A 26893-nucleotide genomic window follows, 5' to 3' on the forward strand; every position below is an offset into this window, starting at 1 on the left:
TAAGAAATTCCGTGGGGAGGGTATTTGGACAAAAGGTGTACGTGCAGTCGCCAACGCTTCAATGAAGGAACAGCGTCACAAGCGAAATGGCGCGCAGAGCCTGGTCCACCCAGGGGTTCCCACAGTGGCCACAGCGACGACGACAGCAACCACAAGTGCCAGATAAGCTGTCGGCGTTTGACGGCGCTACGGGTCCCCAGGGTTAGTAGGGTAAGTATCCGTAGGTGGCCAAGCTTTTTTGCCAATCTGGCATTCGTCATTGGCACGTGACGCGGTGTCGATCTGTCTACTATAAACCGTGGCATTCCTACCATGATACAAATCACGACTGTGGCAGGGTATCTCTGTAAATAGTAAGTAGATTGGAATAGAGAAACGCCAGGCTCCCAGCCAAATCCAGTCCAGAAAAAAATTTGATGGCAAAACGGACTATAAAATCGCCCGCCAAGCCATTGAAAACGCCTCCCAATGAAACATGAGCATCCCATCGTATGAATCCCTCAGCTAGTCTACAATATGCTTGTTATCTGCCCAGCTCGGCTGCACGCTACGACAGACTGATTCGTACTGCTGCAGCTTGGGCTGGCGCCCACACAAGCCTAATGTTGTCCAAAACATGGTCCAGTTCGAGTCGGAGAGCTTGATGGTTCCCACGGACCGCTCAAAATACCATTTATTGACCGGATTATTCTTGCGGCTTCGCCAGCAGACGCCTTCCGGGAAGCAGTCCCGCACCATGGCGTTGAAGACAATGTCCGCGACGCCACCGCTGCCCTGTCGGGATTTTAATACGGCAAACTTGTCGAGGTACGGTACGTAGAGGCCCTGGTCGTGCGCTTCTTCGTCAGTCACGCCAGCAGGCTTCTCCCACGTCAGTATCGCGCCGCCTTCGTATTCGCCCGCAATGATGATGCCGGCGAGATTGTCGTTGACTCGGTTCAAATAGTCTTGCACATCGAGCTTTCGACCAAACGAATCGTCAATGAGGTGTACCAGTCGAGGCAAGTCAACATTATGGTCCGTCAGTCGACAACGCGGTGCGCCCGGCTGGGGTGGCCGCCAAGGATTCTCTCGTGGATCCGGATAGATGGTCAGCGGCATGCCCTTCTTCACCAATGTAGCTGCCGTAGAATCCCTCGGGTCAACCCTGTAGCCGCCATCCTGGATGCGCTGGAGCGGCAGCGATGACGAGTACATTGGTTTGTCTGTCAAGAGGTTGTGAAGAATGGGGTTGTGTTTCTTGCGCGTCGTGACCATACCATCGAACCCAAGTTGGCTCTCTTCCATCTTGATTGAACGAGGCTCCGAGTAGATCGGGCTCGTGTTTGCAGCTGCAAACGGCGTAGTGATGAGAGCAGAGGATGATGGCGGGAGGATCGTGAGCGTTTCCTTGGCCAGGGCCAGATTCGAAACGTGGTTGTTTGTAGTCGGCTTGCCGCTTGGGCTTCCGGTCGCCGGGGATCCTTCCGGACCTAGGAGCTGCGCACGAAGCCGGTCATATTCTTGCTCCAAATTGATGAAGCGATGGCAAACGCCAACACCCCGACCCGATGTCGGCGTGCCGCCCAGCGCATCCAGCAAAATGACACGCTCCACCGAAGCAATCTTCTCCGGCCGCCAAATATTTTTGCTGTTTCCGCTCGCGTCCGGGAGAGGGGGCTTGTCAAACTGGAGACCAGACAGGAAAGTCGTCAGTGCCAGCACAGTCTGCTCCGCATTGGCAGGTTGGGCGGCAGCCACTTCATCCCGAGCAGACACGGACGCGACAACAGGAACGAGACCGTGCTGAAAGGCGCGCTTCAGCAGGCCGCGATCGCTGACCTTGATCGAGTTGGAATACGCCGAAGGGTGCTGCGCATCAGAGGCCTCCCCGATAAATATGTCGCTTATGACCTTGGCACCAGGCTTGCCAAAGTTGTCAACGGCCTCGCAGAGCCGCAGAGCCTCGTCTTCAAAGAGCTGGCGGTTGCTGTCCCCGGTGCAGTCAATGACTACGGCGCTGAGGAGGCCCAGGGCACGCAGCTGCGCAATGGTCTTCGCGATGCCGTCCACGGTGCTCTGGACGAGATGCTGCGGATCGCGCAACATCATAATAGCAATGTTGAAGGGCTCAATCACGACAGGTATACCTGCAGACTTCTGGCTGTTTGGTGCTGTCTCTAGTTCCCGTTGGCTGGGCTGATTGGCGGTATACTTTTGCAGATAGCCCTTGGCATCACGTCTTGTCGCCGTCGACTCCAGCACAGAGACAATGACATCCTAGATATAATTTAGCTTCATAGTTTCATGGATCGTGAACGCGACACGGGTATACGTACTCTCTCCAGCGCTTGCTTTTTGACTCTGGCCACAGATGATGATGACATGGGCCTCACCGCATCCGCAGTAGCCGTGGTTGTCGTCGCCGCGGCCGCGAGAGGTTTAACCGTAGCTTGCTTGGCCATGCTATGCGCGAGCCGGCTCTGCTCCCCCATAGAGCGTGCACTTGCCACTGAAAGTCCAGGGCCACAGCCCGCAGCCACCTTTTTCCCGACAGTCGCCCAGGCCATGGTGATGTTGTTGTGAGGCGGTGACCGGGGGGTTTTTCGGTTAGCAATAGGGCGGGAAGCTTGATAAGAGCTCAGCACTATGTATTGTGCTGTTAGTGCAGGGACCAGCTTACGCTTGGCTACGGCCAGCTTGGTTTGGAGGAGGTGGCCCTTTTGTGTCGACTCTCATGCGGTTTTGGATGTATAAGAAATTGTCTCGGTATTTGATGATGTTGGCCAAGAGAGCGCTGGTTAAAACGAGCGCCAGGCAATCAGACCCAGGAGTAGCAGGGCTAGAGAGCCAAGCAGCGTTTTGGTATAAGTCGGGTGGATGAGTCAAGGCGGGCCGCTAATATTTTTCCCCTGTTGGCGCGCCCGCCTGGGACTGCTACAGTGGGTTCTGCGGTGGACTCGGTGGCCCTTCAGCGCCCTGAACCAGACGGAGAAGGTGTTCACTGCCGAGGCGTGCCGATCTAGCTCCGAAGATGCGTGTTGAACACAAGAGGTGTCGAAGGATGGTATATATGAAAGATGATGGGGTCCGAAAAAAAAAACCACACAACAAGAAGAACCTGATTTGTGCGTATTCTTGCCCTGAGTGCTTACAACGCAATGCAGCTGAGGCATATTAATACAGCCGGGAGCCCGATGCTGCATGGTGACAGCACGTGTGCACAATGACGTTGGACGCAGAGCCCGCAATACAAATCGGTTGTATATCTAAGTAGAGTTTAGCAAGCCGCGTATTGTCAAAATACCTTAGTTTTTGGAACTGCAAGCCCAGCTTAAGCCTCACAAGATCCAGCCCTCCTATTGGCAAGCTACAGTAGGGTCCAATTCTATCAAAGTACTGGTTTTGCTGATGTATCACTCCTTACTGAATACAATAGCACTTGTCGACACCTTTTGGCTTATTACGCAGTTGCGCCATCATGTGTCGTGCGTTGCTCTTTTCTACGCATCATTCTCAAACTTGAGGCCCGCCTCCTTTCGTACCACGCCATAAATAGCCGCAATGTCGCCCGTCGGGCCGGCATGCTCCCGCAGGCTCGCCAGGTGCCCGTCGGCCGTCTCGACGTTTTGCACGCGCGTGCCCGCCGCCGCCGCCAGCGCCTTTGCATGCCGCGCGTCCTTGCGCGCGAGGTCCACCGCCCACAGGGGTTCCTCGCGCCGGTGGTAGTCGCCCGTGAGCATGCGCGTGCTGTACGCCGCGTAGGGCCCCGGGAAGAGCGCCGAGACGAGCTCGTGGATCGGCTGCGTGCCGAGCCCGGACTTTTCCGCCAGCACGTGCGCCTCGGCCAGCTGCTCGACCATGTTGAGCACAAACGTGTTGCCAATCACCTTGAGCGTCGTCGCCCGCCCGTACGGCGCGTCCGTGAGGTCAATCTCGGCCCGCGCCGTCACGCCCTGGAACCACGGTCTCGCGCGCGCCACGCTCGCCGCCGGGCCCGCCAGCACCGCGATGAGCTGCCCGGCCTCGGCGGCCGCCGGCGCGCCGAACACGGGCGCCGCGACGAACTCGGCACCCCGCGCCAGGAGCCTCTCGGCCGTCGCCTGCGTCGAGTCCGGGTGGATGGTGGAGCACTCGACAAAGAGCTTGCCCTGGACGTCGGCCTGCAGCGCCGTGGCGATTGTCTCGCTGACGGCCTCGTCGTTGGAGATGCAGGTGAAGATGACGTCGGCCTTGGCTACGGCGTCGACGAGCGACTCAACCACTTCCGACTTGCCGGCGGGCAGCTTTTGGTTCAGGTCGACGGCCCGCTGCTTGGAGCGGTTGTAGATGAGAAGCGGAGAGTCAAGGTTGCCCTTCTCGACAATGTTCTTGCACATGGCCTGGCATCATAGCATTAACATAACGAAGTGCGATGCAAGCTGTGGAAAAGCACTTACACGGCCCATGTTGCCGAGGCCGATCCAGAGCAATGTCGGTGCCATGGTCTGCGATGTAGTATGTGCTTGATGTTTGTGCGGTGCGTGGGATGTTTGCGCCTGCTGCAGATGTGTATTTGACTTCTTGAGGCAGTATACAGAAAAGTCTTTGAACCTTATAAAAGACGTGACGGAGCACGCCCTTAAATAGAACTGCCAACCTCGGGACGGCACGGCACTCGTGTGCGCAAGCGATTTGTAAGTGATTTCATAGCGCACGATAGTTCCCGCACTGGCGGCGCCCATCACTGGCTAGCAAGCCCACTTAACGCATGCATCCATCATGACCACCAACCTACCACACGGTCGGTGATAAGGGCGAGGCGCGAAGCAGTCATATTCGTCCGCCGCATGTTCCGCAATATCCGCTGGCTTTACAAGCAATAGTAATAATCTTGTCTTCTTCTTCTCCTAATATCCATTCGTACTCTTACCTATAGAGCTGGTCGCCTCCAGGACAGGTCGTCCTTCAAATGCGCGCGCCGCCAAAATGACCCGGGGGATGACTAAGCATTTGAGCTCGGTCACTGGCAGCCCGCACCGTAGGCCGCCTACGTACCTAGCTCCCGCCGAGTAATTAGAGGCAGCATCACCAAACCAGATCTCCAAACCTCGAAGAGCCACCGCTGTACACGATCCCAACTTGACCAAACATAGAATCAGGAAGCACGTCAGGATGGCGCAAGGGTAAGCCCATTGATACCCATAATCCGCGGCGACGCCCGCAACGCCTTTGCTCCAAGCTAACGGCTATGCGCGCCCTCGTTCAGGTACTCCATCTTCATCGGCCTGTTCGTCATCGTGGCCATGTGCGCCGTTGCATGGTTCCTCTCTCCCAAGGGCGAGAACCAAGTGTATGTTCCCGCTGATTCCCCCACATCTCTCTAATACGCTGCCGCCCTGTCCATCACTTGGCTAACCGCCTGCCCTCTTCCAGGCTCTGGCGCTCGTCCCTCATACTCGCCATCGTCAGTTGCTACCTCATGTGGGCAATCACTTTCCTAGCACAGCTGCACCCCCTGATCCGGCCGAAGCGACACGACCTGCGAGAACAATTCTTGGAGCACTAGGCGCAACAGAACGTCGATGTGGATGGCGAAGGGGAGATGCATCTCTTGATAGACGATGAGCGGGCACAGGGAAAAGAAGCGGCCGCCCGCATGGTCGCTCGTGTATGACTACAAATGCGAATCATTGAGCTCTTTTTTTAAATATGTTATGGGCGTTTTGTCGATTGTTGTGTTTACTCTTGGGACAAGGACGAACAATAAGGGAAAAGAGAGCTGGCCGTATATATTGCAAGCTTTCTGAGACCTTATCACGCACTGCAAGACGGAAGGAAACTTGCAGGCATGGGTTCGCTGAATTAAATATACATTCCCGGCTATCATTACAATGTTTGCACTATATTTACATGCGAGTGTCAATTTTTTCTGGTTCTAATTGCGTCACCCGACAGCCAGGCGTCCGGCCCAGTCGGTCAGATACGTCACCGCGGCCCAGAGCGCCTTTGCGTCGGTCGTCATGCTGGCGTCGACGGAAGTCGAGTCTGGTCCGTTGAGCCCGACGGCGACGAGGACGAGGCGGGCGACGGACCAGCGGGCGGCTGCGCCGACGAGTGCCAGCAGGCAGGCAACGTAGTAGCGGCAGTCGAGCAAGATGCGCAGCGCCTCGACATTGTTGGCAACGACAGCCCAGCCAAGCGACGTGGCGGCCGCTGGGACGTCGTAGTCCCAGATGACGAGCAAAATAGGAAAGAGCTTGGTCGACGAGGACACGAGCAGCGCCGTCGACACCGAGTTGGGTCGGCCGTACCGCGGCAGGATCCCGAGGGCGACGAGCGGCGACAGCGACGAAGCGACGAGGAAGCGAATGACAATGTGGAAGGCGACTGTCGAGAACGTACAGAGCATCACTTTTATGGGAAGGGTCGTCAGCTAGGTTGTTATTATGCTAGTCCCGAGCGCACATGGGAAATGAGAATGGGGATGGGAAGGGTAGGGAGGAAGAGCTGCTCTTACGGAAGAAGAAGTATTGTATCACAATGGGCTGCTGCGCGAGCTGGCCCAGGTTGCTCTCACCTGGCGTCCCGCCGGGGAGGCCTTGGTTCTCGATGCGCGCCCATGTGAGGTAGACGTCGAAAAGTAGCAGCAGTACGCCGAGTCGCACAATGGAAGGCTGGTAACATTTATCCCTGTCAGCATTCTTGTCCCCTTCGCAGTCTCTCCTCTTGCGCAGCATTCAGCAGAATCCCAAAACGTACGTCAAATCGGTCGCCATCGCGCATCAAGGTATTGTGTAGCAGATGCCGGTAGACCTGCAAGATAACGCCAGTCAGTCAGTCTTTTTGCTCTTCGCCTTCTCTCTCTCTCCTTCTCGTCCGTCGGATCGTTGCTTGCGCCCTGGGCATACCTGGGGTTTGATAAGAACGAGATCGATAAAGAGCACGACAAAGTCATGCTCGACGTACTTGTCACAGAAGCGCCCGCACTTCCGGCACACCGTCAGTCGAATGTTGTGACCACTGGCCTTGTCGCCCGCGCCAGAGTACTGCGTCCACAGCGTCTTGACCGGGTGTCGGCACTCGATGCAAATGGGCATGGCTGGCGGTTTTTTGGGGGGCGGCGATAGCTTCGCCTCTTTCCGCGTCTGTATTATTTCGCTGGCCAGCCTCTTTTCTCAATCGTTTTTGCCAGCCCCCCCTTTGCCGTGGAGGGATTGTGCCGTGGAGGGATTGTAAACGTGGGGGTTGCTACTTCCTATGGCGCGAGCGCGCGCAACTGGCTGGGGTCGGTCCCTCCAATTCGAACTTCCAGGAGTCGCAGCCGCTAGCAGGCGAGCTTCCCGACCGTACAGCAGCATTGCGCCAGTCCCCCGTGTGCGCCACGAAGCCATGCCACTGTAGACCTGCTGGCACTGGCAAAATAAACCAACAGCTGATCAGCTACTATAAAAAAAACCGCTTGTACAATATTTACCTGTGGACCACTACACCGGCAGCGCCGTACCTGTTGTGCTTCGCTGATGAAGAAACAAATGACCTAGAATAGCAGTTTCTTTTTTTCCCTACAGAGGAAGAACGGTTGTAGCTTTATTGAGATGATTTGGTTGTTTTGTAAAAAGACAGTATACTATGAATATGCTTGTTGTGCCTCGCAAGAGCTCCGTGGTACGTGTTCTCGAGCAGGCGAATGTTTTCAATGCCGTGTTGCCATCTTGCCATCAAAACGCCTTGTCCAAGAGTAAAATAAGAGCAAAACAAAAGAAAATAGTCAAGCGAGACTGTTGTTGGAAAAAGAAACGAGACGCAAACAACGAAAACCAAAACCTGTGTGGGAGGTGTCCTCTTTGGTGACTAACAAGAATATTCTTGGGTATCATTTCCACTCACGCTCGACCAAACCCGTGTTGACCCTCGATAGTAGTCAGACTGTCTAATCTTCCTTCTTCCCTTTGCCTGCCCCGCCAGTGCTGCTTCTCATCGAGGCGGTGCCCATCCCCTGGCTGTGGCTGCTTGTACCACTGATTGCCAGTGGCTCGAGGAGGCTGCCTACAGGTTCGCTGTGAAATCGGCCATCATCGCTGCCTGTGTCTGTGAGCTCGATCAAGTCGCTGTCTGTGCGGATGACGCCCTTGGATCGCGGACGCAAGAGTGGCGTCGTGGGCCGCTTCGCCAGTGCTCCACGCAGCCAAGTTTCCACTGCCGCGGCCGCCCTATCCAGCCCCGTGCCGTGGTTGTTGAGCGTCGCGGCATCTTGGCGGCCGTCTTGAAAGGGGCTCTCAACAATGGAATTACTGCCTCCCTTGAATCCGAACTGCGCAATCTCCGAGCCCATGACTGACATGGAAGGCAGCTGATCAATGTTGAGCCCTGGAAAGTGCTTGTTCGCCCAGGCGTTCAGGGAGTCCTTGTCGGGCCCTGGAGCTCGTATGTTGCGGCCCATGGTTCCGACTCCGCCGGGTCTTCGCATCCAGGACGGTTTATGCTCGGCTGCTTCGCTACCTCCTCTGCTTCGCGAAGAGACTGGTGTCAAGGATAGCTGTGCTTGACTGCCCAGCGAGCTCTGCCGCCGCGTCGGATGGTTTTCGGAAGGCGCTGGTATGCCAGCGGAGAAGTCTGAGCTCTGCCGTGGCGTTGACAACACCGACAAAAGGCTTTTCTTCCGGCGCGGGGGAAAGTAACCCATTGATTGACGCGAGACTCGCCCAACTTCTACTGGTATTTGAAAAGACTCTATTCGGACCCACCGAACATGGCTCCACGGTTTCTTGTCCTGTGCGATCTGCTGCGCATCGCTTTCGCCAATGTCTGATAGTGAGCTAAAGTACTCATCATGCTCCGGTTTTGGCCTGGGCGCGGGCGACGGCGCAAGTAGGTCTGCTTGCGGCGTGGGTTGAGGAACCGGGGGATCGCATGGCGAGCCCCGGATCTCGCAAGCATCAACGGGTAATGTAAGCCATTTCCGTGTCTGGATGCTATCCCGTGACCAGAGCCCGTTTGCTTTTCGAAAGACATCTTCTCGGCATTGGTATCGCAGGATGATTCCCGCGTACGTATCGTTTGGCAGCACATGATGAATGTAAACTAAATAATCGTCGGGAGGCTGTTCCGCCGTAGCGATATCGTCCGAGTTGCGTCGTTTATGTCGTCCGCTCGCATCCAGACCACCATTGACGCCTTCATGGCTCTCCAGAACGCTCGCAGTCTTGGCTGCTCTCAGTGCAGCGTCTCGCTCTGCAAGAGACCCTGCCGCCACATCTGCCAGGCTCGGGGCAGGCGCTGGTCCCCAAGATGAGGGTCCTTTGTTGCTACCGGCACGGTTGCGTCCCGGGGTGGTAGCAGGTCTTCGTCCGTTTGGTGATCTCGAGCCATATGGACTACCCATGCTTTTTCTAGCCTTATCCCCAGACAGGATGGAGCTGGCGAATCCCTGGACAGAAGACCAGCTCTGCGTCAGTGACTCGCCGAGGAATTGGCCAATGTTGGCGTTGCTACCGCTCGCCGTTGCGTCGTGGCGAGCATCGGCTCGGCCACGTCCATGATGCGATGGCGGCTGCCCAGTCGACGCCTCAAATGCTGAGAGCAGACCGGTGCTACCGGCGTAGCCCGTGTCAACGTCATTGTCGGGGGTAGTGCTGTCGTCGATGCTGATGAGGCGGCGATTACGTGGTCGGACAGAACCGCCAGAGCCAGCAGCGGGCCCCGCGGCTAGCCCTGACGACGACCTCGCAGAATAGCCTGGTCGGCTAGTCATGCTAACCGCGAACTTGTCGGCGGCGGCAGCTCGCGGATCTGCTGGCGGTTTTGCATCCGTGAAGAGGAAGTCTCGGTAGGAGATGATGCCGTACGCGGGGGGGGCAGACGGGTCGTCTGGTTGTGTCGTTGGAAGAGCTTCGTTGGCGTTGCGCTAGGTCGGTCGCAGTGACGTACAGGTTGGTCACAAGTGGGTTAGCGTGTACAGCAGTTCCTAAGCAAAGGGAGAAGGGCTGAGGCGACGTCCCCGGCAGGTGGTGAGAATAATGGAGGGCAGCTGAGGGGCAACTAGGAGAAAAAGATCGTCAGTTTGGACGATGCAGCAGGATACAGTGCCTTGATGATGTATCGAGCGAGTGAGGAGGGGCTCAACCGCTGAAGGTGGCCTGAAAGGTCCTTACATAGCGGTATGCTGTTGGCCAGATAATGTAACTCCCTAGGTACCGAGCTAGTAGGTAGGGGCAGCAGAGCGACAGCTACCAGGTTGCCAGGGAAGGTATGTAGGCATATTATCAGTACCAGTAGGTGCTAATATCGGTACCTACTAAGGTAAGCTAGGGTACTTGACTTGGACTGATAAGCCCCAGAAGCACCAGTACTCAGTACACCCGTCAAGCTGATCTGGACAATTGACGAGTGTTTGAGGGCGCAAGACGGGGCGGGCCAGAGCACCTAGGCCCTCTTGCTGGATCCTTATAAAGCCGAACAGGACACCTGGTGTCTCTGCTCCTACTCGCGTTTTCGTTTCAGTGGGCTCAGCCGCCCGCGCCATACAGGAAACCCGCCCGCGGCTTGGCGCTCCAGGTATCCGTACAGATCCATAAGTACCTACCTAGGTAGGTAAGTACCTGTAGGTAGGTAAGTATGGAAACTGGTAAAACAGTGAATTCGGGGCCGCTGCAGCGTGCCTTGGTTGTGGCCTTTGTCAAAGCAACTACCTATGTGTGGTCTGGTAGGTGCTGACTCTGGCCAGTTCTTAGCCGGTAGGTAAATAAACAACCCATTATCGAGGTCGGCCAGCTCTTTCAAAGACAAACTGCGGTCACAACCTGTCTTCTACCTTGTCAAAATACCGCGTCAGCATCTCATACAGCATGAGAAATGTATGTGGAGCTCAACCCCTTTCATTGTTTGCGCTGGGCAACTACCTAAGCTGCCCATGTAGGTAGGTAGGTAGGCACTGTACTTTTACTTCGTGAACTTCGATTTCTAGGTAGCAATTCGCTGCTTTGAAGCATGTCACTCCATTTTGTTCCCTCGTCATAATAAACGCCATTCCACCCCAACAGGTATCGCTACAGAGTACACATGGTGGCACAACTGCATTTTCGCAAATTAAAAAGAAGAAAATTTTGAACTGGCAGCTGCCCCTATGCGGGACCTGCTGCATTCTCTCATTGATTGGTGTTAGTGGCTGGATTGCCAAGATTCGGCGGCACATTGTTGCCCAGCGCATCTAGGTTCAATTGACTTGGGTCCCCCTGGATGCCAAAGAATTGGAACCTGTGGCGTCGTTAGCTCCGCGAATTCGCGTCCGTACAGAAAGCAAGGTACGTACCAATCTTCAACGTTGAGCGTCGTCGGGACTGGCTGTCCTGCAGCTGATCCTGTGCTCCAACTATCCGGGCTTTGTCCATCTTGCACAGGCCCATCAAAATTGTTTTGCCACATAGTCGCATGCGTAGCAAAGCCTGGGACTGGCAGTATACCATTACCGTTGCCGTTGCCATTGCCATTACCTTGACCACCTTGACCACTTTGACCACTGCCACGGTGTTGGAACTGCGGCGGAGGTACGCCGCCTGGCACCTGTCCTAATCCGCTAGGGTCGATGCTTTGGTGCGTTTGTGATGGTGAGACATTGGGGATCCCCGTACTGTCAGGGAACAGCTGGTCCGGCTGAAAATTCTCCCAAAGCGACTGCGAAATGTTGGGTGAGTTTCGAGTGACCAGATACAGATCCGGGGGGGTGGCTGGAACCGAAAATGACGGATTAAATGGAGTCGCCGGTCGCGTCTGCGGTCTTGAGCTGGTGCCTCCCATAAATGTATCGTTTGCTGGCCGATGTGTAGGTGATATATTCGCCTGGTTGCCAGCAGGTGCTCCGTCCATCTTGACTGCACTCGGTGTTTGCGGACGGGATCGTTCGTAGGACTCCTGAGGCGTCGGGGCGTTTGCAGTAAAATCCATAGCCATATCATCAAACTTGCGTTTACTTTGGTCCTGCTGCTGCTGTTGCTGCTGCTGATGTTGCTGCGCCTTACTATGCTGATCCAATTGAGACATGCTTTGCTGCATTTTGCGGTGGCGTTTACCCGCGGCCTTTTGTAGACGCTCTTCAAGCACCTTGTTTCCGATGATCGACTCAAAGAGCGTGTACACCATTTTGCCGACGAGCCATACCCTTGAGACCTCCTTCATTGCTTGCATGCAGCTTCGCAATCGATCATGAGTCACTTGCTGAATAGATGGGACTGGGGACCGCATCTGATAAACGTGCATAATCAGTGCAGAGAACAGGCTGTATACGATAAAGGCAGGGCAGTATCGAAGCTGATCATGAGCAGCGAGGTTCTCAACAATCGAAGTAATCATAGCCGCAGCTTGGAAGGCGATATTTCGTGATGGATATGGCGAGTCGTCCAAAGTTCTGGGTCCACCATTTGGAGGCATGTGAGCCCTATGCAAGAGGCACAGTGTTGTGTAATAGTTGGAATGCAGCAAAGCAGACCAAAAGTGGTGTCGGGGCATCTCCCAATAGACGATCTTGGGACAGTTTTGTAGCCAATCTGCCAAGGCCATGTCGCTGTGGGTAAGATCGATGGCATTGCGCTGGCGACCTTTGGACGCAACCGAATACTGCTGCGATAAAACCAAGCCCATGATTTCACATAGCTTGACGTATTGCAAGAAGAACTGCACGTGAATCTGATCGGGTGCGAATTCAGGATTGTTCCCGGACTCATCCTCAATGAAATCGTCTTCCGTTAGCATTTCAACATCTGAATCATCCAGGTTGATACCGACAGGTCGACCGAGAGCAACCGCGACAGAACGATCACGGGTGAAGAGAGTCCACCAAATTCTCTTCCACAGGCGCTTGTCGGATTTGCTCAGCTGAGACTGCTCGACTGAGCGATGCATACCGGATCCTTGAGCAACGATAGTAGCAACGCGGCTCCAGTAGAAGACGTTCTTGGTCACGTCTTCAGGGCCTTCCCAGTACCAGCCCATTAGCAGGACAGATTGTACAATCGTGACGCGGTCGTCTTCGTAGTTGGCATCGTACAAAGCTTTGGCGCGCTTGTAAAATGTCAAGGCAGCGGGGGTGGTCGACCCATTAGCATCCATGAGCTGCTGATTGCTGCAGACGCGAGTGCCTGCGAGCAATACAGCTTGCAATAAAAGTAGTGAAGGGGGGTTCTTCGGGTCGCGATACTGCTTCATGAAACGAGCTCGGTTAACAACAGGGACAATGGGATGGACCCATTTAAAGTAGGAATCGATGAGTTCGTCGCATAAGGATCGAGGCGGTAGTAAGAAGGCGCCTCTTTGATGCAAAATGTCAATCTCAACATTATCGAGCTCAGTTAGCCTGGCGCGAGAACCTCTGACATTCTCAGGCAGTGGGTAGTGCACAACATCGGCGGAGCCTTGTCTGTCATGGACCAAGAGAGTGAGATTGGAAGACTCGCCCAAGTAAGCAACACGGCCAGCTTCGGTGATGGGTGCACGGGTAAACTTGGGTTTCATGACCATGTTAAGGTAGGTGCCGGTGTCGATATCCTGCTTGCGTGACTGTGCCTCCGTCAGGAGGGTCAATGGGGTGCCTTCTATCGAGTGTGATACCGTCGGCGGTTGTGGGTATGTGGCAGAGCTGATAGAGGTTCCAGTTTGGGATCGTTCATCTCCTTCGCCTCGGTCACTAGGGCACCATTAGGTCGGTAGCAGTGGTGACGCTTCGGATAGAAACCAACCTGTCTGAGTCTTTACTGGTTTGACCAGCGTTGCTCTGAGCTTTCTTTCGTTTCGGTGTGGGAATGCGGCATTCGATCTGAAATGCGACGCAGTTGGTGCAAGGCACACCAAGACTGGCGGCGTCACAACGGACCTAACAGCATGGTACTTAGTCTGGGGAAGCTTGTGATAACGGGGGGAATCAGCATACTTTTCGTGCATGGCAAGTCTATTGGCAGGATAACAGGGTGAGAATGTCAGCAGGCAAGCATATGAGTGAGTGGTGCAGCGTGATAAGGTGCGGTGACTGCGCGGGCCCAGAGATGCCTCGGCACGAGGAGCTGTTGCAGGGCTCGGGCAGCGGAGATGGGGGAACGTTGGAGCTCCAGGCACATACCTCACATGCACGAGAGGCGCGTTGTCTATATCGGGTAGGGCTGATCAGCAATGGTCTCCGATGATATTGCAAAGCGAGCGTTTCTCACCTCCTAAAACTTATGCCAGCGTTGGCAGCCGCGTTGGCAGCTGCGTTTAAACTGGCACTGGGTGACGATTTTGTGGGAGACTGGCCATTCTGGCCAGCGTCGCCCGACATGTCAACGTCCATGGCTGCGGTCGGAAGCGGGCGACAAGTATTCAATCAGAAAAAAAATGAAGGTCGATGCGAGGATGGGAGTTCTGGTCGGGACTGTTCGAGAAAAGGAGAGCAGCGCGTCGGCGAGAATCTCGACAGGATGAACAGAGCTGACACTTTCGAGGGCGGGGGATGCGCCGGGGGGGCGAATGCGCGACGAGTCGACGACTACAAGAGGAGGCTGCGTGCGGAGCAGGTTAAGCCACACGTCTTGCTCTAGCGGCTGCGGGGATGAAGGGGCGAGAGAGCTGCCAGGCGGCGAAGCCGGACGCAATATTTGGCGGTAGTGCACACCAATGCACCAATGAGAGACTAGCTGTTTGGAGAGGACTCCAAAATTGCGTAGTCCGGAGCAGAGGCGGGCGTGACCGGTGTCGCGGGATCAATCTGAGCGGCAGGGGTTGACGAGAATAAGTGAAGAAGCAGGTAGCGGCGACAACCCGGCGATGCGCAGAGAATCGAGAAGAGGTCCCCGAATGCCAGAGCTACCGGATCCTTGAAAGAAGACCGGCGTCCAGGCTGGGTGAGGTGATGGGGTGGATACTGGGTTCGTGGACGAGGTTCCGCAATCGTGGGGTGGGCAAGCTTGGTAGCTACGGCAGGTACCTCGTACCTTTGCGGCGCGCCGGGGGATGGGTATTGTAAACCGATTTTCATTCGACACTGGTGCGGTGCGGTGCGACGCGGCGCGGGCGAGAGTGACTCTGGTCGGACGCTTTGGAGATTATCAGACAGGAAGCCAGGATCGATGATGTTGTTGGATCAAAGTTATCGTCTCCGTTTGTTCACGATGCATAACATTGATGATGGACCGTCAAAGGTCTGGCAGCGGAGTCGATGCCAGCTGGCAGATAATACCTAAGGAGGCACTGCTAGTCAGCGTACTCAGTCCTATCTTAGTAGGTGGGTAGGAACCTTAGTAGGTACAGGTACACTCAGTACTGTACTGACAGGTAGCTCCAGCTGTTGCACTAAAATACCAAGTGAGAAAAGAGGTAGGTACCTGTAAGTAAACCGGCACCAGGTTCCAGTCTGCAGGCGAGTCTTGTTTCTCCTTCTCAAGATAGGCCAATCGTGTTATTAATCAACGCACGGTGAATCGCCCGCCAGCAAAAATGACCAACCGAAGGAACAATGAGGCAGCCGGCTAGTCGTCCAACCACTCGACAAGAAACTCTGGCGGTGATGAGCAAGAACAGAAAAAGAAATCAAAAGAGCAGCAATGCAAAAACGAGGAGGGTAGGCAGGAAAGGGGGAACGCATCCAACGACCGAGGACAACTGGGGCTGAGTCCTACATATACCTACAACCATAACATCCCATTCACCAGCAAACCTTCGCCGTTCGACCGTAAGAGTAGCTCCAAAAGGCGCTTGCAAGCTCTCGACGAACAACGACCGGGCGGTGCAGGAAGTAAAACGACCATCCCTGGCCGAAGTCACCCGACACCCCAGCTCTCGCGTGTCTTGGGTTGCGGAGAAGGGCAAGCCATCGACGGGTCAGTTTGGAGAAAACGGCATTAACAAGTGAGGATCTGAGGGTGGTGGTGTGGTGTGCACGCCAGCACCTGCGACTTGTTCGCCTCTGACCAAAATCCGGGGGAGCGGCCCAAGTGCATGAAGCATGGCGCCACAGGCTCCTTTTCGACATAGCCAAGGGGACGAGGGCGGGTCAGTAACAACACACGACCGAGAGAAGCTGTCTACAAGGCGCCAAGCCATGCCGTACTCAGTATTTTGCGCCGCCAGTGAAAGAAGCGATTCTTCATCAGAGGATACAGAGCCGTGAGCGTTGCTTCTTTTCCCACTTCTTTTTTGTCTCATTCTCGTGGTAAGATTTTACTCTTGGTCCGTGAAGTGGCCGCTCGTCGCAGCTTTTCCGTTCCGCCACCTCCTTGTCCACCCGCTTTGGCCTAACTTACTGGCTACTCAGAAGTTCAGAACACACACAACCCTCTGCAGCAAACCCACCACCACCACTTGTCGATGCTAGTGACGAAGCTTGTCAAGGACCAGGTCAAGCCTATTTCAGGCCACCGCAAACGAGCCCACACCACCTTTTGCCAGAACTAAAAAGGGGAGACAAGGGTTGATACCCCAGACTCGAGCGATATAGGTAGCGGCACGGGGCCGTTGGCGAGATTATGGCACCGAAACTCCTTTCATGTGAGCTAGTGAGGCATTGAGGCTCTCAAGGTATGCAGTTGAGGCCATGTTTCTCGAGCCCCCTGCCTCCGCCCCCCGGTTCTAGCGACATCCGAGTGGTTGTCGACTATGGTGAGCGATGATGTTCATCATCTTCCACCAATAAAAAAGCCTGTATTATACAGCTTCTGAGTTTGAAGCCTCATAAATCCGCAGGTAGTCACGCCATGATAGCATTCTACCTTCTTGTCACCAATCAACTATCTATGCATTCGCAACTGTGTCTGCGCACTTCGCAGGTGAGCCGTCGAATATCCACCCTCTGGTGGAGAGTCGCATTTTTTCTCCAAATTTTTTCAATCTTGCCTATGGCGGAGATTGGTGGACGGGCTGGGGCTCGGTTGCGGCTGGGCCTTATTATTACACTTTTCAAACATCAGCAGAAAAGACAACGTGGTGCCACCAGCGGCCGCTACATTGGCTACGTCCCCTAACCTTACCCATCGAGAGGAGGACCCAGCTCGACGCATGGCATACGGATAACGTGAAATGTAATCATCTATGACAAAACTAGCGGCTGTCTGCGCAAGTTTTCCTGAGAAAAAATGAGACCCTGGACGCAAGGACGGCGAACAATTAACGTTCCAGAAGTGAAGATGACCAAATGGGCCCGGCAGTCAGCCACACCGAACCTACAACAGGGCAGCCGGTTTCTGCGACGTCGGCCTCCTCCTTGCAAGACTGTACCGCGAAAGCCGGCGTCTTTCTGCGCTCCTTTGAGGCCGCCATCGGGTGCAGCCGTCCCCGACAGTAAAATGGACAGGTGCAGGTCAGGCCCCAATCCTGGCTTCTTCACATGCTTCTCGGCCTTTTGTGAGCGAGCGGCGCCTCTAGCCTTTGAAGACGCTCGTGTTAATATATCTGTCACAGCTCGTCTCAGCCCTGTGTGTGTATGTTTGGGTACGTGTGTGATGTTGTTATTTGTTTTTATTTGTCCTTCTCGGAGGTGTCATTTCTTCAATACCATTCTCTGGGCGCGTGGGAGAGTACAGTCGACAGTCAGTCGACGAAATCTCCGAGCAGGTCTGGCGCTGTTTCACGCGATCCACCTATAGCGTTGCAGATGGTCTCTCATCTTCCCCTGCTTCACTATCACTTTGTGGTGATTGTTTGAATCACCTGCCCTCCGGCCGTCGAGTGATACAGAGCGGCGATGCGGGCCTGCCGGCAAGTTCCCTCCGGCGAGTACGTCGCTTGGTCGCTTCTTCTCGCAGGGTGGGGTGCTGTGATCGACGGCCCGTCCGTCGTCGGTGTCATCGCACGATGCGACCTGCCAGTTACTGTTGGAGAGCCAACTCAGCAAGCCTTCTGGCAGACCCAAAAGACCATGTCTTACCACTCGCCCCTTCCAAATTATTATCTCGCCTTTCGTTTGGGATTGACACAATAAGCACTTTACTGACTCCCATTTGCCCATTCGCAGCTTTCATTTTCTCTTGCCAGCCAGCGAATCTACAGGGTCTTTTTCGGCCAGTTTGGTCCAAGCTCAGAGAGAGAAGAAAATGTTATCATTGCTAGAGTCTGTGGCCGACTTCCGAAGTTGCCGGAGATGTGATCGACAGGTATGAGCCGCCAGCTCTTTGATCACCATTTTGTTTTGTTTTTTTGTCTTCTCCTTCGGCTTCGGGGGAATAAATTAAACTGCCCTTCGCGAAGTTCCATGCCGTGCGATGGTGCGTTTCGGATTCCTTGCACAGCCCTGTACAAACATACTTTATCATGCAGATTGATATAGCAATACTCGTACTATCCCGAGTCATGCTGTTTGTTTCGCAGGGACCGCATCGGCGGATACGCAAATACGATGTTATGAATATATGTAATATTATATCTACACAAAATTTTGATTACAAGGGAACCGTGAAAATCTGTTACGTGTCCCTAGTCTATTGAAACCCAAACCACGTCATTATTGAAACCACTCTTCAGAATTTGCATTTTCCCTGCTTTTCTTAGTTTTTATTCTTTCTTGCTACTCTTCTTGCTGGAAGCGTGGCCGTTGGAGTCTGTAGTCTTGCTCGGCTTCTCAGGTGCTGGGACGTGCTGGTGCTGCTTCACATGGGCTTCGACCTGAACTCCTGAGACGAAGAGCGCGCTGACAGCTTCCAACGCGGCAACGAAGACGCACAGCAGGCTGGCAATGGCAAAGTGGCTGATCGTAGAGCCAATCTCGAGCCACGAGCCCTCGTCCTTGACAACCCAGAAAAAGTAAAGGGTTAGGATGTCACTGATGGCCATAACAATCATGAATAGCGCCGAAGGCGCGACGCCCAGACGGATGTTGAGTACGCCTAGATTGGCCGAGATGAGTGCAAAGGGCACCATAATCTTGAAGATAAGCAGGGCACCCTGCGAAAAGGGGTCAAAGACGGGTAACAGACGGTTGACGCTGTCCAGGCTAAAGGAAGAGATGGAGGCAATGTTGCCGGTGCTGAAAAAGGCAGACTGGAGCAAGACGAGGAAGAAGAGCGCGATGCGCGCGTCGGACAGCCGTAGTGCCCTGTACTGCAGGCCATCGAGTTGAATCTTGGCCTCGTCCTTTGCTCCTGCCGAAGCCCGTCCGTATACCTCCACAGAGTACTCGAGGCGGACCCAGGCGACCAAGGTGATGCAGAACGCAACGTAAAACAGGCCCTCGTATGAAATAGTCAGAATGACAAAAGTTGGCGAGCAAGTCAGGAAGATCAGCATCAGGCGATGCATGTAGTTGCTGTTAGGCTGCAGGCGATGCGCAAAAGGCATCAGCAACGAGATGATCAGGACTGTCCATCCAACAACCTGGTTTCCGAGTGGAAGACCTGTCTTGGCTGCAAGCGAGAGTGCGCTCGAGCGAGTAACGAACATGGCCAGAATGGTCAAACCAATCTGAGCCCCCATCAAGGTTCGACTGAGAGGGTTGCTCAAGCTCTTGCTATTAGCAGTGGGTTTGGTGAAGTCAGACAATACAGTATCTTCAAATAAGAGATACAGAATGCCAATGATAACCATCGAGACACCGCCAGCCAGGATTAAAGGAATGTTATCCGTCTTGTTAGCGGGGAGCAGCGTGAATGTGCTCATGATGAGGCACGACAAGAACCAGGTAGCGCAGAGGGTGACGTTGTTTCGGAGGAAATAGATGCCATTTAGCAAAGGCCACAAAGCGCCGAGGACGTAGAGGCCAGTAAAGACTTCGCGATGGATGTAGCCGAGCGCGAGGCCCTCAATAACGCCCACGTAAATGATGGCGTAGAGACAGAAACTGAGTGCGGCGCTAGCAGACTTGATGTGGGAGAAGAGAATTCTGCGTCCCTCAGAGAGGCTCTGGCGACAGGCAAACACTTCTTCCCAGAAGATGACGGGGAAGACAGCATAGAGGTAGTACGTGGGAGAAGATTGGGAGATGATGAACGAAGCGTATAGGGCGATCAGCACCGAAGAGAAGAAAACGAGGCCGATGGCAGAGCGCTGAGGCTTGAACTTTTGACCAACGACGAAGAGGTCAATGACGGTGGTAGTGGCGTAGGCCATCCAACCCAAGTAACCGATGGTGATGAGAGCCCGCAGGAACAGCCAGTCGTATGTCTGGAGATAGCGCAGACCCTCGAGGGTAACCTGGATCAAAGCATCCGTCTCCTCGATGGCCTCTTCATACTTTCTGCTTTCAATAAGGGCCTTGATGGCGTCAATGCGGTGATCAGGACTGGCATTCTCCTCACTAAAAGGGCGATAGGGACGGAAACGAAGCTCGGTTGCCAACTTCTTGGCCTCCTTGACACGGTACATCTCCAATATGCCCTGTGCATTAACAAGTGACGCTTCAGCCTTTTCTGTGTTTGTACCAGCGAGATAGGACAGCGGAAGCTCGCCCACAGAATTGGCGGGGAAGTCCAGGCCAGCCAGGTAGGCCATGAGCGCAGCGATATCAGCCTGAGCAACATCGTGGCGGCGAATTTGATCAAAACCCCAATCTGCAGAAAATTCATCATGTCCGGGCGCGATGGTGTTGGTGTGCTTCTCTGGTCGAGCGACACCGGAGCCCCAAGCTACCAGAGGCGTGCGGGTGTTGTCCGGATGACCGTCCCCGTGGCTGCCCCAGTCGCTCATACCATGATCGGCGGTGAAGATATAGGCAGTCCTGTCGTCACCATAGAATTTGTCAATGAGTTCAGTCATCTCCTTGACACCTTGGTCGACAACCTTGATGTTGTGAAGGTATTCCTTGGAGTATGGGCGGTACGAGTGTCCGGTAGTATCGATACCGAGCAGATGGAGGAAGAAGACAACCTTGTCCTGGCGCAAGGCCTTGTCCAGCTCTTTGTTTGTGGCTGCTTCGGCAAAGAAATCTCTAACGTGGTCAAACACCCAATGATCGAGGACGACGGCATCCTTGGAGAAGTCTTCCAGCTCGGCTCCGTAGGCAAAGGCGTCTACGCGGCCGGGGACGGCACCGGCTTCGAACATGGGGACAATGTCGGGGCTTCCCCAGCTCCAGGTGTGGCGACTGCGGTTGAAGACGCTGTCAAAGTGGACGGGGTTCATCTTCCAGCCAGTTGCGACAGCGGAAACGTCCTCGTACAGGCCTGCGATCAATGCGACGTGGCCGGGTCGAGATTCGGTAGGCACGCGCGTGTGAGAGACGCCAAAGGTGCCCTCGTTAAGAACTTTGGAGCGAATAAAAGGGGTGAGAGGTCGAGGGACGAGGTCGGCTTCGGTTTCGGGGTAGGGTTCGGGAAAGGACTGAAAGGCCTTGTCTGCACGAAGACCGTCACCTGCAGAATGAGACGCTGATTAGCTTCCAATTGGTGTCGCGCAGAAATGGATCGTAGACATACCAACAAACAGTACCAACCTGTCAGCGGGCGCCTTGACAGAGGGGGCGCGCTCAACGCCATGTAGGCGCATGCCTGTGACGATTGGGCTGACAAAGTAGATGTCAAAGATGGAATATATGTAGATCAGGTGAAAGACCATGGCCACGGCCAGGAAGCCGAAGCGAGAATAAGCTGCCATTTTTGCGGCAAAGTTATCCCAGTTGAAAAATGAGTGTGTGTGCGTGTGTGTGTTTGTCTGTCTGTCTGTTTCGGACGTCGTTCACGTCGCGGCTTGGCTCAAGGTGTATATAATGGACTCGGAGAAAGCACCTTGATAAACTCGACAAGCGGGCTGGCTTTCGGTAGCGTTGGAGGGTCGCTGCGAATGAATGGCTGGCGGGAACCGAAAAAACAAGAGGGCAAGAAAAAAAGGCTGGGGCAGCGGGAACGAAGAAAAAAAAAAGAAATGAGCTACACGGGCACCATGGTAGGGTGGTGATGCTCGACGCAGAATTGTGATGCGATGCTGTTCTATGCAGCAGAGTAAAGTGGCAGGCAGCTTGGGCGCGTGAAGTCGCGAAGTGGCAGGCGTGACGGGCAGAGAGACGGCGGAGGCGGCGGCGGCGGCGGGTGGGCGGAGCTTTCCTCCCCGTACCTTGTTAGGAACAGCTACGGGTACCAGTAAGTTGGCGTCTAGTGGTGGTGACTGGCTCACCTCAGGGGCTCTGGTTGCAAAAAGGGGCCCTCCTTTGGGGGCCCACAGCGGGCGGAGAGGGGCGGCACTCCCCTGGTAAAGCCCCTGCTAATAGAAACTTGCCCTGGACGTACAGAAGCCTAAGTAAAGGTACAGCGTGCCTATCAATTCCTATACTGAGTAACAAACAAGCAAACACGCTCGCATTTGGGTCGCTGAATTTTTGATATGCATTCAAAAGAAAATCACCCGCTGCAGCTGTCGGAAGTTGAACCAGCCGATTGAATCTATCGTCAATCAGTTTATACAGAGCTAAAATGGCACACGTTGCGGCGTTGCTAGCTCAGGAGAACACGATGAATCTCACCCCAAATTAGACACCAATGGCCATCGTCGTGCTTCGCCACGTTGCCTGCCCATTTGATGTGTCCTCGACCACCCACCTCGGGTTGGACCATCCTCTGTTACCGTCATTTCACCAGACACGCTACTTACTTAGCTAGCTCTTTCGTTTTTACTTCCATGAAAACCAAGTACAGACGCCTTGATGCGGTGTGCATGCGCAGACGAGACATCAGCTTGCGGGACTCTTCAAGGCAATATGGTGTCGTAGCGGCATGCTTTACACTCAAACTGTGACTTTTTGCCTGCTTTATGTTGTTGCACGTTCTTCGAAAGCATGTACAGGTCTTATAGGTCATCTGCTTACACGATGCCATTCCTACCCTCTTCCCGACTTGTCAAGTCAGAGATCTGGTGACGGCACGACTACAGATCTCAGTCGGAAAGGAGCGGGCGAAGAAGCAGATGGGAGTCTCATATGCAATTGGACTGATGCCATCGCCTAAAACATAGCATGATGACTGTTGAGAGGAAGCAATGATGGTGATTTCAGCATTGGCTCACTCCAGGGTAGGCCACTACTCATCCACTAACTAGTCGCCCAAGTGTATTGGGCAATCAATATCCAACAACGAGAGATTGCAAGGTCACATTGATGATCCTCTTGAACACTGGTAATATCCAATTGTGTTTGCATAATCATAAAATGTACGGAGCTTTCTATCTCATGCCCAAATAAAAAAATGACCGTAACCAAAGGCCACAGGGTATCAATTCCAAAACAACGCCGCGCGCTAATGCATCCCCAAATTCCTCGCCGCCATGCTCAACCAGGTTATTCGTTCGACCCCTCCGATCGTCTCTCCTTCAATGCCTTGGCCACTTTGCTGTAAAAATTGGCCACCTGGGGTCTCTTAAACTCAATCTGCTCACGGAGATAATTCGGCAGGCGGCCAATCAAATCAGCGTCGCGATCAGACTGCAGTTGTGGGTTGTATTTAACCATGGAGTCTTCATAGCGGACAGAGGAGCTGCTGCCAGCCATGCTGAGCTTGAAGTGTAGCGCTGCAGTGTGTTAGATTCTGTTCCCGGTGGGCTCTCAACAAATGAGTACTTACTACCATTGCGACCGGTCTGGATGCAGTCGAAAATGTCGTGGCTGTCATCCTGCTTCATCCCCTGGATGATGAGGCCCGTAAGATCTGCATACAATTCTTCCTTTGCATGAGCGGCATGAACCAGTTCCGACTGGCCTGTCCAGGCTTTGGCCGCGCTGCCCTTGACGGCGCTGCTGGGAACAGCGTTCCCGGGCGCGGCTCGACTTGCAGCAAGCTTGGCATTAAGGGCTTTGATTTGGACATCGGCCTCGGCAAGGGAGCTTGTCAGCTTCTTGACTCTGTCAGAGAGGTCCTGTGCGTTGCATTGACTGTCTCGCAACTGCAGATGCAGCGTATCGGCGTCACTCTGGCGGGAGGCTACCTCCTCCTGGAGCTTCGCGATGAGTTTGCTTGCCGCTGATGACCATGTTAGTGCCCGCTGGCCTTGATAATGTGGAATGGCTACTGAAAACTCACTCGCTGCATTTTCGTCAGTCTTCTTGCGCAGCTTCTCATAGTTCCGTTCCGCACTTTTGACGCCGACTTCACGAAGCTCCGTGTGTCGGCTTTCAAGATTTTCATATTTCTTCGTCATTTCGCGTAGACGGCGTTCCAGTAGATTGTGATCTTCATGTGTGCTCTGTGATCTGCTTGCTGGACGTGCCTGTGATGAGGCTGGCGCAGCAACTGCCTTGAATCTAGACACCGGCACTTCGTCCTCTTCCGCTGCCCCATTCTGCTCAATTACGTCCACCATATCGATCTCACCATCCTCTTCCAATTTTGCAGCGAATTCTGCTTGGTGACGGCGAGGTGCGCGCCTAGGCGATGAGGATGTATATCGCTTCGTTGTCGCGAAACTTTGCTTAACAGGTCGCGAATCTTCGAGTCGCTGCTTTTTGCGAACTTCACTTGGCTGGTTTGAGTCCAACATACTGTCGTCGTCGGAAAATTCATGGCGAATCAGGCGAACCGGCTTCTCGTATCTGCTCTGGTGCGACGGGCGCGCCGTGTTGGGATTGCTCATCTCCGTCAGCGCTGGTCGGCCCGGTGATAGTCGGCGCGGGGCTTTTCTGTCGATGGATCCTGCTGGTTTAACGACGGGTTTCGTGACTCGATTCGATGCCATGCTCCTAGCGACCGAGGTTTGCCTCTTGCGAGGGTAATTTTCCGTGCCTCCCAGGTCCGAATCCGAATCGGATCCGTTGGCGAAGCGCCCCGCGTTACGTACCCGGGTCGCCATGGCGTGGTCGCGGGTTTCCGTCGAGAAAGCGAGATAAAAATTTCGTGTATATAAGTATGATATATATAGATTCGAGACGGACAGATGCAGCCGGCAAGTAGGGAAAAAAACAACAAATGCAATGCGATCGTGGTACAACAATGCGTCGGTGAAGTGGGAACTATCTAGATTTCCTGTTTTGGTTCAATGTAAACAAAAAGCTGGGGCGGGTCTTTCAGTGAAGCGACCGCGTCCTTAGTCAGCAGCCAGAATGCCGCCGGTACCTTGTTAGCCTCAAGCGAGGTGACGTGCGTCCAAGCCGAGGCTAGCAATGTACTTCCAAGTACCTGATCTATGCATCCATGGCCCTTCAGCGTAGCAAAAGACGAGAGGACACGACCATTATTATACGCTTTTACGACCTAAATATCGGGATATGCAAGGTGACATATAAATTGAACAACGTCGCCATTTTGCATAACTTTGACAGCAAAAGGAGCTCCATTGGCTCCATCTCATTGCCCGACTATTCGTCGCCACCTACATGTGAAAACCCACTTTGGGCATAAGGTACCTACAAGTACAACATCAAGCCGCAGATACGACGCCTGCATCGACTAAGTTAGAGTCGCTGGCCGCATCACTTTCTCTTCACACATCTCGCCCCCCTACCATTCAACCGCTGGTGAAGCCTTCGAAAGGCCAGTCTGCCTTTACTTCCTGTTTGCCTCGGCGACTTCTCATGCCCGATCAGTCAGCGTCTTGGCTACGCTGGGTCGTCGGAATGGGCGAACGTCGCAAACTCGGCGATGTCGCCATGGACCTGGTCCTCTTCGCCGGCATGGTACGTCCCCTCATTTGTACATGCTCCCTCAGCAGAACAAGAACGTCTTTTAACCAAGGACCTTTTCGCAGATGACAGCTGGTCTGTATATCGCGCGCAATTTCCTCAACCCTATCCTCAGCAACCTCGCCGATCCCGACAAGGAGAAACACGACCAAGCCAGACAAAAAGCCAAAGCCCACCTCGAACGCATAAATCGACGACGTCAAAATGAGGCCGGTGGCGGCGAAGGAAGCGATGACTCTCGAAGCGGCCCCCACGTGGAAGACTTGGTGCTTAATGAATATGAAAACCTAATTGCGCTCGAGATGGTCGCCCCGGAAGACATCCACGTCGGCTTTGATGGTGAGTTGGAAGCTCTCGTACTTCGCTGGCCTGCAGTTTGGTGCTAACCCCCGCAATAGCCATCGGAGGTCTGGAAATGATCATCGAAGAACTCAAGGAGTCCGTCATATACCCACTCACCATGCCACACTTGTATTCGCATGCCGCACCTCTTTTGTCAGCTCCCTCCGGCGTTCTGCTATTCGGCCCACCTGGCTGCGGAAAGACAATGCTCGCCAAGGCGCTTGCTCACGAGAGCGGCGCTTCATTTATCAACCTGCATATTTCTACCATGACGGAAAAGTGGTACGGCGACTCCAACAAGATTGTCAAGGCCGTCTTCTCACTGGCTCGCAAGATGCAGCCTGCCATCATCTTCATTGACGAGATCGATGCCGTTCTCGGCACGCGACGCAGTGGTGAGCACGAGGCTAGTGGCATGGTTAAGGCTGAGTACGCACATTGGAAACCGCTGATCTATCTACTTTGAGCACTAATAACTCAACAGATTTATGACGCTGTGGGATGGACTTACATCTGCCAACTCCTCAGGCATGCCCGCTCAGATTGTCGTTCTTGGGGCCACAAACCGTATTCACGATATTGACGAGGCAATTCTGCGACGAATGCCCAAGAAATTCCCCGTCCCTCTTCCCGGCCAGGAGCAGCGCCGCCGCATCCTTCAGCTTATCCTGCAGGACACCAAGACCGACCCAGAGCATTTCGATCTTAGCCAACTGGCCAAGCTCACAGCCGGCATGTCCGGAAGCGACATCAAGGAAGCTTGCCGAGACGCTGCCATGGCCCCCGTCCGCGAGTTTATGCGTGAGAACCGCGCCACCGGTCGTCCTATGCACAATGTCGATGCTTCGAAATTCCGCGGTATCAGAACTGATGACTTCTTTGGCAACCGAGGCGGCCAGCTCCCACTGGGAAATGGTAGCCTGCGAAAGGCTGGCAAGCAGCGCAAGGGACAGAGTAACAAGAGCGGTAGCACGCAAAGTGATGAATACGAAGACATTGATGAGTTGGTTGCCGAGGAGCAAGATTAATCTAGACCGGATATGCCCT

General features: G+C 54.2%; 8 protein-coding genes across 8 annotated transcripts; 2 read left to right on the forward strand and 6 right to left on the reverse strand.

Moving 5' to 3' along the window:
* Positions 1-504: 504 nt before the first annotated feature.
* On the reverse strand, positions 505-2549 carry V2A60_002976 (acetyl-CoA:L-glutamate N-acetyltransferase; the record flags this gene model as incomplete). Its single annotated transcript, XM_083254320.1, has 2 exons — positions 505-2259; positions 2319-2549. The coding sequence occupies 2 exons, from the start codon at positions 2547-2549 to the stop codon at positions 505-507; spliced, it is 1986 nt and encodes a 661-aa protein (XP_083110446.1).
* A 933-nt stretch (positions 2550-3482) lies between these two features.
* On the reverse strand, positions 3483-4463 carry V2A60_002977 (NAD binding domain of 6-phosphogluconate dehydrogenase-domain-containing protein; the record flags this gene model as incomplete). Its single annotated transcript, XM_083254321.1, has 2 exons — positions 3483-4361; positions 4419-4463. 2 exons carry the CDS (start codon positions 4461-4463, stop codon positions 3483-3485), a joined length of 924 nt encoding a protein of 307 aa, XP_083110447.1.
* A 670-nt stretch (positions 4464-5133) lies between these two features.
* On the forward strand, positions 5134-5527 carry V2A60_002978 (H(+)-transporting V0 sector ATPase subunit e; the record flags this gene model as incomplete). The annotated part of the gene is made up of 3 exons (XM_083254322.1): positions 5134-5144; positions 5228-5311; positions 5395-5527. The coding sequence occupies 3 exons, from the start codon at positions 5134-5136 to the stop codon at positions 5525-5527; spliced, it is 228 nt and encodes a 75-aa protein (XP_083110448.1).
* A 378-nt stretch (positions 5528-5905) lies between these two features.
* Positions 5906-7058, reverse strand: V2A60_002979 (sterol homeostasis protein ARV1; the record flags this gene model as incomplete). The annotated part of the gene is made up of 4 exons (XM_083254323.1): positions 5906-6348; positions 6479-6635; positions 6721-6774; positions 6870-7058. The coding sequence occupies 4 exons, from the start codon at positions 7056-7058 to the stop codon at positions 5906-5908; spliced, it is 843 nt and encodes a 280-aa protein (XP_083110449.1).
* An 833-nt stretch (positions 7059-7891) lies between these two features.
* On the reverse strand, positions 7892-14275 carry V2A60_002980 (CeGAL family transcription factor; the record flags this gene model as incomplete). The annotated part of the gene is made up of 4 exons (XM_083254324.1): positions 7892-9865; positions 11151-11214; positions 11270-13636; positions 14154-14275. The coding sequence occupies 4 exons, from the start codon at positions 14273-14275 to the stop codon at positions 7892-7894; spliced, it is 4527 nt and encodes a 1508-aa protein (XP_083110450.1).
* Positions 14276-18465: 4190 nt separating this feature from the next.
* V2A60_002981 (mannose-ethanolamine phosphotransferase MCD4) lies at positions 18466-21498 on the reverse strand (the record flags this gene model as incomplete). Its single annotated transcript, XM_083254325.1, has 2 exons — positions 18466-21257; positions 21321-21498. The coding sequence occupies 2 exons, from the start codon at positions 21496-21498 to the stop codon at positions 18466-18468; spliced, it is 2970 nt and encodes a 989-aa protein (XP_083110451.1).
* A 1672-nt stretch (positions 21499-23170) lies between these two features.
* Positions 23171-24675, reverse strand: V2A60_002982 (chromosome segregation protein Csm1/Pcs1-domain-containing protein; the record flags this gene model as incomplete). The annotated part of the gene is made up of 3 exons (XM_083254326.1): positions 23171-23400; positions 23454-23849; positions 23910-24675. The coding sequence occupies 3 exons, from the start codon at positions 24673-24675 to the stop codon at positions 23171-23173; spliced, it is 1392 nt and encodes a 463-aa protein (XP_083110452.1).
* A 721-nt stretch (positions 24676-25396) lies between these two features.
* V2A60_002983 (protein-degrading AAA family ATPase MSP1) lies at positions 25397-26874 on the forward strand (the record flags this gene model as incomplete). The annotated part of the gene is made up of 4 exons (XM_083254327.1): positions 25397-25498; positions 25570-25843; positions 25903-26275; positions 26331-26874. 4 exons carry the CDS (start codon positions 25397-25399, stop codon positions 26872-26874), a joined length of 1293 nt encoding a protein of 430 aa, XP_083110453.1.
* Between the last annotated feature and the right edge of the window lie 19 nt (positions 26875-26893).

The sequence above is a fragment of the Cordyceps javanica genome, chromosome 2, assembly GCF_051103115.1.
Source record: "Cordyceps javanica chromosome 2, complete sequence".
Taxonomy (NCBI): Eukaryota; Fungi; Ascomycota; class Sordariomycetes; order Hypocreales; family Cordycipitaceae; genus Cordyceps; species Cordyceps javanica.